General features: G+C 50.2%; 1 protein-coding gene across 2 annotated transcripts in view; it reads left to right on the top strand.

Moving 5' to 3' along the window:
- Positions 1-17,650, top strand: part of CDIN1 (CDAN1 interacting nuclease 1) — a 670,496-nt gene that overhangs the window by 567,345 nt on the left and 85,501 nt on the right. The window contains exon 12 of one of the 2 annotated variants that reach the window (XM_085627343.1): positions 13,490-14,466. The exons of the other annotated variant lie outside the window; for it this stretch is intronic. Coding sequence (XP_085483469.1) covers positions 13,490-13,556 — 67 coding nt within the window. The 3' untranslated portion in view covers positions 13,557-14,466. Of the gene's footprint in view, positions 1-13,489; positions 14,467-17,650 lie in introns of those variants that run through there. 2 annotated transcript variants of the gene reach the window in all.

Below are 17,650 nucleotides of genomic sequence, written 5' to 3'. Positions count from 1 at the left end.
GGCTCCCGCTGTCAAGTGGCACCGAAGCCAGGCCCGTCTCCCTCCCCGCTGCGAGGCGGGCAGTATTACCATCAGAACCGTCACCCGGGCACCCCAAACCCTGCAATTTAATAGCTTTTTAGGTTCTCTCCTTTCTCTAAACAGCAATTAATCTCATTTTTAGTCCAATTTTCTGGTTTCTGAAGTCGCAGCGCGAGTCGTGGTTTTGTTCCTATCGGGGCCCCCGTCCCCTCAGCTCAATCATTAACACCCCAATTAACGTCACCTCTCGCTGAAGAGTGCTCATTTTTGTGGGGCGAATGACAGTGCCTGCCACGAGCGCTGGCGTGTAATATACATTAATTGCCCTGTAACTCTGGTAATTACCGCTTTTTGCCGCGCCTCTCAGTAAACTGTCATGCCTCGACAAGACCGCGCCAGGCAGATTAGCCACCAGGGAGGAACGGGCCTGTTTTTCTGCGGCTCCTGAAGCTTGTTGTTCATTTTTTTTTATTTATTGTTGTTTTATTATTTCTCGCCCTCCCCCAGTTTCTCAAGAGAAGAAACCGCTCAAGTGGAACCACACCGGCACCAGCAGAGGTTTTGACTTTTGCTCGAATGCCCGCTGGGGCGTCGTTGTGCTCGAGCCGGGTCTGGGGTTGCGAGGGGGCGCCCGTCTCTGATGAGGTCATCGGGATGGAGAGGTCATGGCCGCTTGTGACCTTGGGCAGACAGTGGCGCGAGAACAACATGGCGCGTGGTCCAGTGGCACCGGACTCCACCGCTGGCCTTGTTGGACTGGGGTTTGTCCATAATGCGGCTAGAAGTCTCTTGCCCCCACAGACCGCACTGCTTTAGGTGACACGCATTGAAAGGAATGCTGTAAGACCCCCCCACACACACAGACACAGACACTCGCCACAACATAGCTCTGACTCACTCTGATTAAAGGAGCGCAGTATGACCCCAAACGAAACGCCTTTATGGAAATCTGCCTCCTCTCACAACCTCACCTACGTTCAGGGTAGTGGAGTATTGAATGTCCCTGGTGAGGAGGGAGCATGCTCTGCGCGAGCCCTGGTGAGGAGGGAGCATGCTCTGCGCGAGCCCTGGTGAGGAGGGAGCATGCTCTGCGCGAGCCCTGGTGAGGAGGGAGCATGGTCTGCGCGAGCCCTGGTGAGGAGGGAGCATGCTCTGCGCGAGCCCTGGTGAGGAGGGAGCATGCTCTGCGCGAGCCCTGGTGAGGAGGGAGCATGGCGATACCAAAGGGGATGATGGATGGAGCGTTAGAGCAAATCAAACACTCACCCCCAGTCAACTGATCTGGGTTTAATCCATCATCATTCTTTAGCTCACTCCACCACCCCAGTTCAGACATGGCCATATGCAATCAGTCTGACCCTGTGCCTCATGGGAACAGTCCAGCCCGAACTGCCAAGCCATGTCTTCCCTGGGCCGGAAACAAGCATCCTGGGACCGGTTTCGGGTTCATAACCCTCGTCAGCCAGGCTATCTGGGATCCAGTGGCAAAGTGAGCAAGGGACCCATGTCTGGGCATACCCTGCCAACTTAGGGCGAACAAAGCGATACCAAAGGGGATGATGGACGGAGCGTTAGAGCAAATCAAACACTCACCCCCAGTCAACTGATCTGGGTTTAATCCATCATCATTCTTTAGCTCACTCCACCACCCCAGTTCAGACATGGCCATATGCAAATCAGTCTGACCCTGTGCCTCATGGGAACAGTCCAGCCCAAACTGCCAAGCCATGTCTTCCCTGGACCGGAAACCAGCATCCTGGGACCGGTTTCGGGTTCATAACGCTCGTTAGCCAGGCTATCTTGGATCCAGTGGCAAAGTGAGCATGCTCTGCGCGAGGCCCGGTGAGGAGGGAGCATGCTCTGTGTGAGGCCCGGTGAGGAGGGAGCATGCTCTGCGCGAGGCCCGGTGAGGAGGGAGCATGCTCTGCGCGAGCCCCGGTGAGGGGGGGGGGGAACCATGCTCTGCACGAGCCCTGGTGAGGGTGGGCATGCTCTGCACGAGCCCTGGTGAGGGGGTGGAACCATGCTCTGCACGAGTCCTGGTGAGGGGGGGGAACCATGCTCTGCACGAGTCCTGGTGAGGGGGGGAACCATGCTCTGCACGAGCCCCGGTGAGGGGGGAGAACCATGCTCTGCACGAGCCCCGGTGAGGGGGGAGAACCATGCTCTGCACGAGACCCGGTGAGGGGGGGGGGAAACCATGCTCTGCGTGAGCCCTGGTGAGGGGGGGGTAACCATGCTCCCATGCTCTGCGCGAGCCCTGGTGAGGAGGGAGCATGCTCTACGCGAGCCCTGGTGAGGAGGGAGCATGCTCTGCGCGAGCCCTGGTGAGGAGGGAGCATGCTCTGCGCGAGCCCTGGTGAGGAGGGAGCATGCTCTGCGCGAGCCCTGGTGAGGAGGGAGCATGCTCTGCGCGAGCCCTGGTGAGGAGGGAGCATGGTCTGCGCGAGCCCTGGTGAGGAGGGAGCATGGTCTGCGCGAGCCCTGGTGAGGAGGGAGCATGGTCTGCGCGAGCCCTGGTGAGGAGGGAGCATGGTCTGCGCGAGCCCCAGTGAGGGGGGGAACCATGCTCTGCACGAGCCCCGGTGAGGGTGGACCATGCTCTACATGAGCCCTGGTGGGGGGGGCATGCTCTGCACGAGCCCTGGTGATGGGGGGGAACCATGCTCTGCACGAGTCCTGGTGAGGGGGGGGAACCATGCTCTGCATGAGCCCTGGTGAGGGGGGGGGACCATGCTCTGCACGAGCCCCGGTGAGGGGGGAGAACCATGCTCTGCACGAGCCCCGGTGAGGGGGGAGAACCATGCTCTGCACGAGACCCGGTGAGGGGGGGGGGGGGGGGAACCATGCTCTGCGTGAGCCCTGGTGAGGGGGGGGGTAACCATGCTCCCATGCTCTGCGCGAGCCCTGGTGAGGAGGGAGCATGCTCTGCGCGAGCCCTGGTGAGGAGGGAGCATGCTCTGCGCGAGCCCTGGTGAGGAGGGAGCATGCTCTGCGCGAGCCCTGGTGAGGAGCTCTGCGCGAGCCCTGGTGAGGAGGGAGCATGCTCTGCGCGAGCCCTGGTGAGGAGGGAGCATGGTCTTGCGCGAGCCCCGGTGAGGGGGGGGGGGGGGGGCATGCTCTGCGTGAACCCCGATGAGGAGGGATCAGGCTCGCGGGAGCATGGTCTGCGCGAGCCCTGGTGAGGAGGGAGCATGGTCTGCGCGAGCCCTGGTGAGGAGGGAGCATGGTCTGCGCGAGCCCTGGTGAGGAGGGAGCATGCTCTGCGCGAGCCCTGGTGAGGAGGGAGCATGCTCTGCGCGAGCCCTGGTGAGGAGGGAGCATGCTCTGCGCGAGCCCTGGTGAGGAGGGAGCATGCTCTGCGCGAGCCCTGGTGAGGAGGGAGCATGCTCTGCGCGAGCCCTGGTGAGGAGGGAGCATGCTCTGCGCGAGCCCTGGTGAGGAGGGAGCATGCTCTGCGCGAGCCCTGGTGAGGAGGGAGCATGCTCTGCGAGAGCCCTGGTGAGGAGGGAGCATGCTCTGCGCGAGCCCTGGTGAGGAGGGAGCATGCTCTGCGCGAGCCCCGGTGAGGGACCGTGCTCTGCGCGAGCCCCGGTGAGGGGGGGAGACCATGCTCTGCGTGAGCCCCGGTGAGAGGGGGGGAGAACATGCTCTGCGCGAGCCCCAGTGAGGGGGGGGGAACCATGCTCTACGCGAGCCCCGGTGAGGGGGGGAGAACCATGCTCTGCGCGAGCCCCGGTGAGGAGAGGGACCATGCTCTGCACGAGCCCCGGTGAGGAGAGGGACCATGCTCTGCACGAGCCCCGGTGAGGATGGGGGACCATGCTCTGCCAGTGAGGAGTGGCACCATGCTCTGCGAGAGCCCCGGTGAGGAGGGGGGAATCATGCCCCGATGAGGAGGGGGAACCATGCCCCGGTGAGGAGGGGGGGGGCCATGTCCCGCCCGATCCTCGGGGACCATGCCTTGCCCGAGCCCCGGTGAGGATGGACCTGCGATGGAAGAGAAGTGAATCCTAATGGGGCCAGAACCAGCCTCAGAGGTGACACAATAAAGTTGACTTGTGCCGCTCATTGTCTTCGGTTATGAGGACCTGCCTCTGGTGACATCAAGGCACAGTTCACTTACCGCAGTACATCTACCACAGCCTTATAAGAAGCATCGCCATGCTATACCCTGCAATGCAACCACCTGGTTATCGGCACATACATCTCCAAAGCGCCATGGTGTTGGCAATTTCCAGGCCCTAAAGCAGGGACATCAAATCACCCGGTTACCCTGCTTTAGCGGATTACATTGTCCCCTGATGTAGGGCCCAGTGCCCGAAATGCATTGGGATGCTAAAAGCAAAGAAGCTTGACATCGTGATTGGATGTATTGAACACATTATGCATCTAAGGATATGAATTAGATGAATTGTATATATATGATCACATCTGAGGAATAAGATTGACATATGATTAAACATCTAAAATAATAATTGGATTACCTGATTACTTTGATTCACACAAGACATTTAACCCATATGGGATTTTGATTGTGCCCTAGGCGACACACTCACGTTTGAGTGTGCAGCCCTGCATTTACTGAAAACGTCCCACACCAGAGGACGCTGCCCACGTGCACATCTAATTTGATTCAATAGTAAGAGACTGTGAACAAACTGGTTGTGCACGTATTACGCCTTTTTTCATATAATCTTGTATTACCCACCCAATTTTTTTTTAAATAAATATTCTATGTTTTGATCCTAGATTCATAAAGTTGTTGAATATGGCTTAAATATTTGAGAAAGCTCATTTCTGAAAATAAAAGTCAGAACTAACATTTTGAATTTTGATTCAGCCCAATTGTTTGAAGGCAAAAAGTCGACGTTTTTCTCAATCTTTTTTGTAAAATTGTCTGGAAGCATCCTCACCCACTGAAAGTCGAATACTGACCCGATCACTTAGTCTTTACTGTTATGCACCCTATCTCACAACCCCTTAAAATAACCTCAATATCTACCCATCTTCATCCCTAAATATAACCCTATCACTATGCATCACCCTAAGCCAGTCCTCCACCATATCCCTGAACTTAACCCTAACAGTCCCATTATCCTAACACTGTCTTTTACTCGTTCTTAATCTCTAAACTTGCAGCCACTCCTAACCAGTGCTAGCATTATCCATTATTCCACCCCACCTCTTGCCGTTACCTCATCTCTAACATTCAACATCAGTACGCCTGACCCTAGCCTATGCCATCTTCCAATCTCTAACCTATCTCTAACCCTCCCCTACTTAAAAAACGTACCGTAATGCACATCCTCACCCGTCTTTAAAGATAACCCTCCCCATTTTAATTGGGTTTTTTTATATTTTCTTTTTTCACACTCCCTGCTTTTTTGTATAAGATTTGCCTTTCAAACTTTTAGTTTTTCTAACTCTTATTATCAAATTTTAAATTTCTTACTTTATAGTTCAAAATGTAGCCGTAATGCTGAAAGGAGAACCTACCAGGTCTTGTCCACTAAATGTCAGCTGCATTCCTCCCTGGCTTTTTACGGCTGACAGAGCTGTTTTAAATGGGTGGGGACTTTATGCATTATATACATGGCCACTGGAATTATACAGCAATCGAGAGCCAGATTTCTGAGCAATGTTGATTGAACTATGTGGGACTAAAGGGCAGATTATGCTACATATTCTGGGGCAGTATTATCTCGTTCTTGTGACATTTCAACACAAATCTTTCGTAGCAAATGTTTCACCTCTTTAGTACTGTATACACAGGGCCACTGAAATTATACATCAGGGGAGCAATAAATTATGCGGCTGTAGTGACTAAATTATGTGGCAAGAAAAGGCAAATTATGCAGCATAATGCAGCACATTTTTTGATTCTATGAATTCACAAATTTGATATTGTTACATAAGGTAATATCTGGGCAAACATTTCACCTCATTAGTGTATGTTTAACTACTAAGTATAGAAATAAGTAAGCGAAAGATAACCAGTTAACTTTTGCGAAGAGCCTTCCACTGCACGCAAACACATGTAACCATGTTTTTAGTAACTTTTGATCTCTTTGAGCTAGAAAGCAAAACATTTTTTTGTTAAAATCTGCAGATTATGCAGCAGACGCTGGATTATGTGGCAAATGCAGCAAATTTATAATTATGCAAACAAGCCGCAGAATTGCATTATTCCAGTGGCCCTGTGTATACAGCAGTCAGAAAGTGAAAGTTTACAGTTAACCTTTGCAAAGGACCTGCCATGGCACAGAATCCCATGACAATTTTATTTTTTAGTATGTTTTGAGCCGTTTGACCAAGAAACATATTTGTTTTTGAGGAGATTTATAATTAAGCAGTTGATTGTGTGGTAAGTCTGTAATCATGTGGAAACACCATAGCTTCACAAAATTCCAGTGCCTAATAATAAGCTGTAAATGAACTAATGAATTCACTTTAAGTTTAGTTCGCCAAGTCTTAAGTTGTATGCAGGAGACCACTGTACCCCCTTTTTACTTACAAAAAGGAGAATTGGCAAAGCCAATATGTCTGTTATTGGCTGCCAGACTCATTTATTGTTAATGCTTGTTTTGTCCTGGTTTTTGCAAAACGTTATTGTTGGAGAAGCTGCCAGGCCCTTCTCAATATCAAAGAAAAACAAATGCTAAAAGCAAACATTCTTTCAAAGCTCAGAAAGCACACATTGCCGTAGGAGTCCTTGCCACTTAAAGGAACTACTTTATGTGTGAATGTTCTCCTTGTAAAGGGCAGAATGCTGTCTCTCACATTGAAGTTCCTCACTCACTGAAGTGGATGGACTGCTTCTTTGCCCCCTGTTGTAATACGTTATTCACAGGGTAAACCAAAAATCACTGGGACCTGGGTGTAAGGCATTATAGAAGAATGTGGTCCCAGTATTATTACATCAAAATGAGTGTAAATAGAAATTGTACAGTTGCATATAAAACAAAAATCAAGAGATAACTATACTGATGCTTCAGTGTTGTTTAATCACACTGAACATATGTTGCAATTTCGAAAATTACATTTAGAAGGAAACATTTAAAAAACCATCATTGGAGTGCCCAAATGGAGAGGTGGAAGGGAGAAAGGATAGTGACTCGAGTGAAGGTAGTGAGCTACGTGAAGTTAAATAGTATGAATATCACAATCCAATTGTTTGGCATATTATTCCATGCCACATACGCATGATATATCAAATAATTACAGTAGATTACATAGCCATGTAAGACAAAGTATCACAGTAACGCATGTACTGTTAAAAATACTGGCGTCAATGAAGTGTTGACGTTTCGACCCCTGAATGTGTGTAGGTTCTTCTAAGCCTTACTAGCGGGGTCTTCCTCAGGTCTGTAGTGAAAGTGAAAAAGACGGGGCACCTGGGAGTAAAATAAAGGTGATTTGTCATGTCCATCGTTAGTTGTAATAAAGACAATATATGTGCTGGTCGCTATATTCACCGTAACTAGTTGGTGAGAGGCCTCACAAGTGTGAATGTTGTCAGGCCAAGGGGGCCAAAAGGCTCCAAGAAGATATACGCGGGAGAGAGTGAAAAACACCTGCAAAGGTAAGGTGTCTGTCAGTAAACCTAGAATGAATAAGGGTTGGTATATTGAATTATTTGCCCAATATTGAATCTCTTACTCTAAGGATGAGATGAATCACATAAATCTGGTCTATCGCAGTCGTATTAACCGTACTGCTGAAAATTCATAGTCATAAATCCATATTTTTGTTTTGGGACTGAAACCCTGGTTGCCTCAATCGGGTTAATCTGTAATCATAAATGAAGGAGGAAAACCGAATCAATGCTGGGAACAGAAAGGAAGTTGAGACTGTTGGATTGTTACATCTTGTTAATCGAGGGTAAAGGGGCAGGTTAGTTTGGTGAGATTACGCGCATCCCAAAGTGTCAGTATCGTCTGAGCGATACGGGAGTTGGGCCTGAAATCTATGATTGTTATTCATCACCGAGTTAGCCGGTGTCAACGAATGCACGATATGACTAATGCTGGGTCTATAATCAGAATGTGCCTTAGAGCAATGACATCTGCAACACACTCACCGCTAATCCTCCAAAGTTTACCACGTAGTGGGACCAAGACGCCACTGGTGCGTGAACTCTGTTTAAAATAGGACTGCGGTTGAAACGCCGGGGAACGCGTGACGTCCAGCGTAGTGTAGACGCTGGATGCCGGTGTCGCTGTGAGTCTAACTAACGGTAAGGGAAGACAGACTTGGCTATCCTACACTCCACGTGTTTGTGGTCGTATCAGTGTCAGATGTAACCTTGAATTACATGAGTAAAATCAAATCGTTGGCTCATTTTACATAATATTAACTAGTCGAAAAACATAATTGAATGGCAGTAAATGAATATGCATGTATACATCACATCCTATGGGATAAAGATCCCTAAAGGTTCAATATCCATAACTAAACAGACGTCATTACGTGCATGAGTTCAATAGTAGTGAAGTATCGGGTGATTACATATTTGTCATACTGCCTGTGAGATCATTACGATGTCAAAGTCTAAAGTGTACATTATCACACGTAAAGGATATAGAAATCTCGCATCATGCAAAACTGAATATACGAAACTGTTGCTAGAGAGTACATTATTGGGTCAGTTTGTTTATACTTATAAACTCGATCTCTAGGACCCAACATACTTTGAAAAACGCTAGTATTCTTGAAATGGCTGAAAGGGTGACATCATCATGCTATGTGTGTGTTGTGCACCTCAAATCAATTCATTCAGTGGTGAGGCACGACAATTGTGCATTACTGGAATCCAATTCATTGAGTCCATTGGCAATGGTGTCCAGACGTACCATCCATTTAGATTCCCGTATGTTCAAGATCGAGGCAATGTGTCCCCCTCTCGGTCCCAGTTCAGCTTTTTCTATTACCAACCACTGTAGTTGATCTGGATTCTGTCCCTTCGTTGCGAAACGCTCAACTAGCGGTGCCCCGTGGACAGAGCACCGGATCCTGCTCTGATGTTGAGTATTCAGGCCTTGATCTTCTGCTGCGTCTGGCCCACATAGAGGAATCCACATGGGCAGATGATACCATAGATTACGTTCACAGAGTTACAATTGGTAAAGGAATGTCGGGCAATCGTGTGTTGTTTATAGTTGAAGTTCTTAGTAGCGATCATGGTATGGCATGCTTTGCAGTGTCCACATTTATAATGTCCCTTTACCGGTGGTAGGTTCCAAAGTGATTGAATCGTGGGTTCAGTAGCTGTTTCCAAATGGGAGCGGACCATGTGGTGTTTCACACTCTTCGCTTTTTTAAAAGAGTGCATGAATGGATTTGGTTGGTCAATGTCGTCCGACACCAGGTTCCAATGTTTGTTAATAACATTCTTTATGGCATTGCTTCTTGTGGAAAAAGTGGTAACGCAGATTAATCTCTGTGATGATATGTCTTTCTTCTCCCTGGGAGTCAGTAAAGTTTCCCGTGGGTTAAACCAGGCCCTTTTCCGAGCTCTTTTCACCAATCTTCTTAGGTATCCCCTCACCATCAGATGGGTACTTAGGTCCTCAGATTCAGTCATATAGTCTGCCTTCTTAGAGCAGTTCCTACGGATCCGTAAGAGCTGACCCACCTGTAGGTTGTCTCTCAGGCCCCGGGGATGGTGGTTGTTGTACCTGAGGAGGGAGATACGTTCTGTAGGCTTGCGGAACAGTGTGGTATATAGCTTGTTATTTTCACAAAAAATTTTAATGTCCAGGAAAGCTATCTCATTGGCATCCGATTGTAATGTGAATTTAATATCCTGGTTACATTGATTCCGCCAATTGTGAAAGAGGCCCAACTCAGTTGTGTCTCCGGTCCAGATCATCAGTAGATCATCAATATACCGTTTCCACAAATTAACCCGGTGGTAGAAGGTATTGTTGTTAAAGACAAAGGCTCTCTCAAAGTTGACCATAAAAATAATCGCCAAATCCGGGGCGAAGGCTGTCCCCAACGCGACACCCTTTGTCTGTACGTAGTGGTGGCCCTGGAAAAAGAAAAAATTCTTCTTCATCGCTATTGTAAGTAAAGCGATGATAAATTCGGTGGGCACTGCCTGTTGTAATAGGCAGAGGTAAATTTATGAATGACACAGTAACAGACCAATAGCTGTAGAGGGCTGGCTGAAAGGCCCTTAAAGTAGGTATATTATACAGTTCATTTTAATAAAATCAAAAGATCTTGGCTATTGCCTGACCTAAAAAGACTTACGGAACTGATAAGTGTAAAGTAAGAGTGATTCTGCCCGTATGAGTGGCAAATGATTGCCAACTCCCAGCTGATTGTTACATTTCCTGTCTGTAATGGTGGCCTCTTTGCCAGTGGAATGCCAAGCGCGACCATCGGAAAGCGCGCCCTTAGGACCCGGCTCCCCCCGGTGACACACCCCCTGGTAGCGCTAGCATGGCCGGCAACCTGATTGGTTGCCGGCCGGCGGTAGTCCTTCCGGGGCACCACATCGTAGGTGCAACGCATACTTCCGGTTGGGATGAGTGGAGGTGGGGCTTAGGGGCTATTTAGGCCCGGATCTCACCTCCACTCATTCGCTTTTTCGCTGCCCGGACGACGGCTACCATTTGAACCATTGGATTTTAGGTGGGCCAAAGTAGAAGATCCTGACATGGGGTGGGACCAGACGGAGGTGAACGTCTGGCTGGAAAGCGTGAACAAGATGCATGTGAGGCAGCCCTTTCGGACATCCCAAGGAGGCCCAGGGGAGAAAAAAGGGACATGTTGGGCGTTTAATCGGAAAACATGCACTTGGGCCCCGGGGACATGCAAATTCAAACACACATGCGCTTACTGCGGCCACCTCTCCCACCCAGAGTTTAAATGTATCAAAAAATCTAAAGAAAAAGAGAGGGATTCCAAGCCTCCCCCGGCACAATGAATTACCTACTCCGGTCAACTTAGGGAAACTGATGCTCTGGCTAAATCAGTACCCTGATAGGAAGGCAGCCAGAATTTTGTATGAGGGGTTTTCAGTAGGCTTCCGCATCCCTGCAATAGGGGTTCCACCAGTGGGCTACTGTAAGAATTTGTTGTCAGCACGTATGCACCCAGAGGTGGTGGCAAGTAAGGTAAACAAGGAAAAGGCCCTGGGGTGGGTGGCTGGTCCTTTTGGGTTGCCTCCACTGCCTGGGTTTGTTTGCTCTCCCCTGGGGGTGGTGCCTAAAAAAAATCCAGGGCAATTCAGGATGATACACAATTTATCAGCCCCGCAAGGGGCGTCGGTAAATGATGCCATAGATCCGTCTTTGTTCTCGGTGACGTACTCTTCTTTTGATGCAGCATTGCAGAAGCTGCAAGACTTGGGGCCACGCGCTTTGCTGGCAAAAACTGATGTTGAGTCTGCCTTTCGGCTCTTGCCGGTGCAGCCAGAAGACTACCATCTATTAGGTTTCCAGGTGGACTCTCGGTATTACTTTGACAGATGCATGCCAATGGGCTGCGCTGTGTCATGCAAATATTTCGAAATGTTTAGCACAATGTTGCAGTGGCTATTTGTGGTAAAGACAGGGCATAAGGAGATAGTGCATTACTTGGATGATTTCATGATTATGGGCCCACCGGACTCGGAAAGTTGTGGGCGGGCTCTAGGCCAGCTGGTAGCTTTGTTTGAGGAAATGGGAGTGCCCCTGGCCCCGGGGAAGACGGTGGGTCCTGATACTAGCCTGTCATTTCTGGGGATTGAAATAGATATCGTAGCAGGGGAATGCAGGTTGCTGTTAGACAAAGTTAGGGCATTTTCACAGGCCATAGACGCTGCCTTAGCAGGTCCCAAGGTCACCCTGCATCAACTCCAGGTTTTGGTGGGGCAGCTAAATTTTGCTTTGAGAATCATTCCCATGGGCCGCCCGTTTTCTAGATCCATTGCTCGAGCCATGACTGGCCTCACTCAGAAGTATCACCATGTAAGATTACAGGCAGAGGTCAAAGAGGACCTAAGGATTTGGCGCGAATTTCTGAAGGGTTTCAATGGTAAGGTAATTTGGCCTGAACCGGCGATGTCTAGCTCTGAATTGGGCCTGCTTACTGACTCAGCAGGCAGCATTGGATTTGGGGCAATTTTGGGGACACAGTGGTGTAGGGGCGATTGGCCATTGACATGGCATGAGAGCGGTTTGTCTAGAAACATCGCTTTCTTGGAACTTTTTCCTATTATAGTGGCTGTGGAAATCTGGGCTCCTATTTTCAGGAACAAAACTGTAATCTTCTGGTCTGACAATATGGCGGTAGTGGAAGCCATCAATAGGCAAGGAGCCACTTGTAAGCACGTGTTGCGGTTATTGAAGCATCTGGTTCTGGCCTGTTTGAAATTGAATTTGGTGTTCAGGGCAGCACATATTCCCGGTGTACATAATCAAGCCGCTGATGCTTTGTCTCGCCTCAAGTTACAGGAGTTCAGGAAGTATCACCCGCAGGCGGACGAGTTTTCCCAGCTTCTTTGTGGAGGATTGGAGTGCCGGATTAGCGGGGCTGGTGGGAGCATCCTTGAGCAAAAGCACGAGAAGAACTTACCAGCAGCAGTTCAGAGATTACAGGAATTTTGTGGGGTACTCAAGCCACTCCCCCCTTTTTTTCAGCAGTAACGCTTTGCGAATATTTAATGGTACTGAGGAATCAAGGTAGACCGGCGTCTTACGCCAGGGCGCGCATGACAGCGATAAGCTTCTTTGCAAAAGTGGCTGGGATGCAGGACCCTGGGGCTACCTTCGTGGTAAGGAGGGCCCTGTCCGGCTGGGCTAGGCTGGAGGGGTCAAAGAAGGACATGCGGAGGCCTCTGGATGTGCAGTTGCTAAGGGACATCCTGGGGGTGCTACAGTCTGTATGCGCATCGCACTATGAGTGCATTCTGTTCAGGGCAGCCTTTTCCCTAGCGTTTTATGGGGCCTTCCGCTTGGGAGAAGTGGTAGGAGCGTCCAAAGCAGACCATGCAGGGGGGACTTCAATGGCAGGACACAAAGTTAGTCTCTGGGGGGTTAGAGGTGGTGTTGAGGCGATCTAAGACTGACCCGCTGGGGAAGGGGGCCATAATTCACTTATCTCCAGCTCCAGGTGACATAGCCTGCCCCATAGCCAACTTGGAAGCTTATCAATTAATACGCCCCAGCGGGGGCGGGCAGGCGCTGTTTATTCACGAGCAAGGGGATTGCTTATCAAAATTCCAGTTCAATGCCGTCTTTAAGCAGGCTTTGAACGCTTTGGGGTTGGATCCTACGGGTTATCCATCTCACTCCTTTAGGATAGGGGCGGCAACTCTCGCGGCGGGAGCCGGTTTACTGGCAGAGGTGGTCAAGAGAGTAGGGCGCTGGTCGTCATCATGTTTTAAGCGCTATGTGCGGCCAGAGTTACTGTGAAAGGGCTTCTGGTTAGATTGTATGATGCTGACATTGTTTTTCTTCTCCCTCGCTATTAGTATGTCAACGAAAGTAATCTGGGTGTTGGGCGCGCCACGGTTCGGCTGCGGCAGAGGCGAGTGGTGAAACCAGCGGGGTTAAGGAGAACATCATTTTTATGGCGAGGCGTCGGTGGCTTGCGGATCCGGCAGTTGCGCCAGCTGGTTCAGGAGACTCGAGAACGCGAGGGACTTCCGTCCCCGGATTTGATCATCTTGCACCTGGGAGGAAATGACATGGTGGATTTGGGTCGCATGGCTGTAAGAGAGGACTTACTGACTGAATTTGCCTGGCTGGGGAGGACATTCCCACAGGCCCGGATAGCATGGTCATGCATGATCCCCCGCCGGGTTTGGTCGGGAGGGGTCAGATCCTGGGCCCTGAACGTATCGGTGAGACGACTCAACGGGGAGTTGGCTAGGTTGTGCTCCGTATCGGGCCGCTTGTGTCACATTCCCCACAGATTAATATCAGGCGATCAGATGTTTCACCACGACGGGGTGCACCTATCGGACATCGGCACGGACATGTGGATCAAGGGGATTTGGTCTTTTGTGCAGAACCTTTTCTTTGGTGGGGAGGGTGAAGGACCTGCGGCCCCTGGTCACCCTAGTGGCGGAATAGAGGTCACAGGGTTGTGATTTTAAGACAACGGGAGGCCTGCTGGCATACTCCTGAGGCCAGCACTGAGGGGACAGATGGTAAGCTCTCCGCAGGGAGAATGAGGACACCGGCTGCTGGGGAGGCAAGGGCGACAGATCACACGAGCCTCCTTGAACAGCCTGGTGGCGAGGGGTGGGCCCCCGGAAACAGCCGGACAAGGGCCAAGGGCTGGGGGGCTCACCACTCAAGGACGCAGGTGGGTTGCGCCTTGCGTGGTTATCAAACGGCGGGGATGCGAGCCTGGAGGCCCCTTAGTGCTGGAGGGTATTATGGTCAAGAAAGATAAATAGGTTATGAATTCTGAACACTAGGAAATGAAATGTGTGATGCAAGAATTTATGGCCTAGTAAATGTCAATGTTATTGATTGTCATGTTTGTGAAGATTTTATGTTGTATTAAACAAGGGCTAATTTTCCCACACTTTGAGTAAGGTTTGCTTTGTGGGTACTTGGGTGGAGCGGGGGCGAGATGGGGGGGGTCCGGGTTCTATGCCAAGCGCGACCATCGGAAAGCGCGCCCTTAGGACCCGGCTCCCCCCCGCCCCGGTGACACACCCCCTGGTAGCGCTAGCATGGCCGGCAACCTGATTGGTTGCCGGCCGGCGGTAGTCCTTCCGGGGCACCGCATCGTAGGTGCAACGCATACTTCCGGTTGGGATGAGTGGAGGTGGGGCTTAGGGGCTATTTAGGCCCGGATCTCACCTCCACTCATTCTCTTTTTTCCTGCCCGGACGACGGCTACCATTTGATCTCCCACCCACCCGTCCCTTGAGTTTAGGGTTTTGGGTCTTTTAGTTGGGGCAAGGGGGTTTGCGGAATAGAGGTCACAGGGTTGTGATTTTAAGACAACGGGAGGCCTGCTAGCATACTCCTGAGGCCAGCACTGAGGGGAGAGATGGTAAGCTCTCCGCAGGGAGAATGGGGACACCGGCTGCTGGGGAGGCAAGGGCGACAGGTCACACGAGCCTCCTTGAACAGCCTGGTGGCGAGGGGTGGGCCCCCGGAAACAGACGGACAAGGACCAAGGGCTGGGGGGGCTCACCACTCAAGGACGCAGGTGCGTTGCGCCTTGCGTGGTTCTCAAACGGCGGGGATGCGAGCCTGGAGGCCCCTTAGTGCTGGAGGGTATTATGGTCAAGAAAGATAAATAGGTTATGAATTCTGAACACTAGGAAATTAAATGTGTGATGCAAGAATTTATGGCCTAGTAAATGTCAATGTTATTGATTGTCATGTTTGTGAAGATTTTATGTTGTATTAAACATGGCCTAAATTTCCCACACCTTGAGTAAGGTTTGCTTTGTGGGTACTTGGGTGGAGCGGGGGCGAGATGGGGGGGGGGGGCGGGTTCTATGCATTCTAGCTGTAGAGGGCTGATGCCTTACTCAAAGAGTGAGGGACACACAGCAAGTTCACAGCACACAGTACACAGCATTGGCCAGGTGATCCCAGGGAGGATTCATCATCCAAAGATTTCACTGCCACTCTCAAGTGCCTCAATTTTTCCTCTCATGTTTTGGCCCCCACTCACACACAGGGTCATATTCTGGATCAAATCTGGTCTTCATGTTGCAACATCTCATCAATTTCCATTCTTCCCTGTGTCTGGTCGGATCACTCTATGATCTCTTTCTCCATCCATCTGGGCTCTGCTGAGAAAGCTCCTCCTTCTAAGACCATCTTGGCACGCAGCTGGAACCAGATTGATCTTAATTCTCTCTCATCTTCTCTGGCTCTATCCGCTCCTGACCTCTTTAACTTGCCCTTGGAAGATCAGGCTGACGCCATTACTGTTTGGCTCTCCTCCTCTTGTGATTAGGCCGCCCCCCTCAAGAGGGTTAAGCGTGTTCGACCTTATGATGCCCACAAATGGTTTACTTCTGAACTAAAAACTCTTAAACTGGGTCTCAGGCGCTCTGAACGTCAGTGGAGACGGAACTACTGTCCCACTCTCCGGCTCAAATATAAAACCCTCTTGAATGAATACAAAAGTGCTATTTTAGCGGCCAAGACCAAATACTTCACTGAGAGAGTTACCTTCTCTGCCAACAAATCGCGTGAAATTTTTTCCTTAGTTCATAGTCTTGCCACTTCTGACCGCACTTGCACATCTTTGGTTCCTTCCCAATCTTTGTTCTTCACTCAATGATTACTTTATTGATAAGATCCTTACTATTAAGGCCAACATTCCTCCTGCGCCCCAACCTGAATTCTCTGCCTCTTCTTTTTCACCTTCTTCTTTTAATTACTTTCAACCCATTTCCTCTCTGCTTTTTTTGGATCTGCTTGCCAAAGTTAAGTCCGGTTCTCCTGCGGACTGCGCTCCTGCTCGCATCCTTAGAACTCTTTTTTTCTAGTTGCCCTGCTCCCCCTCTTGCTCTTCTTAATGCTTCTCTTACTTTGGCTACTGTCCCCTCCTCTTTCAAATCTGCTATCATTCTTCCTATTCTTAAAAAACCTAGTCTTGACCCCTCTTTGTTATCTAATTTCAGGCCTATTTCTCTGCTTCCCTATCTTGGGAAGATCCTTGAAAGCTACGTCACTACTTGCTTATCCACCTATCTCGAGGAGAATCGTCTTTTGGCCTCCCACCAGGCGGGTTTCCGCCCTGGCCACTCTACAGAGGGCGTGGTGTTGGCAGTCATGGATGAACTTAAGGGGAAAGCTGATAGCAGTCTCCCCCAGGCCCTGGTTCTCCTCGACCTGTCCGCTGCGTTTGACACGGTCGATCATGCCATTCTTCTCGACCGTGTCAGCGCAGTGGGCATTCAGGGAGCTGCCCTTTCTTGGATCGCGTCCTTCCTCTTAGGCAGGACGCAAGCGGTTCATCTTTCCGGATTTTCCGCTCCCCCTCGTTCAGTCACCTGTGGGATGCCGCAGGGCTCTTCTCTTTCCCCTCTTCTTTTCAATCTTTATATCCGCCCTCTTGTCTCTTCTCTTCTCGAGCTGGGGGTTTCTGTGTATAACTACGCTGATGACCTCCAGCTTGTTTTCGATCTCTCATCCCCTTCTCTTTCCCTTCCCAAATTTTGCTCTACTCTAGTTTTTATTTCGCAGTGGATGAGCTCCAATCATTTGAAGCTCAATCTGGATAAAACGGAGCTTGTCCTCACCGGTGGTCCTTCCAACCCTTGGTCCCCTGTTCATTGGCCTCTTTCTTTTGGTCCTCCCCCGGTACCAGTCTCTTCTGTCCGGACTTTGGGCATCAAGATCAGCCAAGACCTGTCTATGCACTCACAAATTAGTTCTGTTGTTTCTTCATGTTTCCTTTCCCTTCGTATCATTCGCAAGATCTCTCGTTTTTTTTCGGCTGATGCTCTCAAAACTATAGTCATCGCTTTAATCATCTCCCGCCTTGACTATGGGAATGGCCTGTATGTTGGCATCCCGGCCTATGAAGCCCGCCGTCTTCAGGCCATCCAAAATCAGGCGGCCCGACTTATTCTTCACTTACCCAAATGCTCTCACATCACTCCTGCCCTTAGGTCTCTCCACTGGCTCCCAGTACATTTCAGATC

This window comes from Triturus cristatus, chromosome 9 (genome assembly GCF_964204655.1).
Source record: "Triturus cristatus chromosome 9, aTriCri1.1, whole genome shotgun sequence".
Lineage (NCBI taxonomy): Eukaryota > Metazoa > Chordata > Amphibia > Caudata > Salamandridae > Triturus > Triturus cristatus.
The sequence above is the reverse complement of the archived record's forward strand: the minus strand, read 5'-3'. Positions and strand labels throughout refer to the sequence as shown.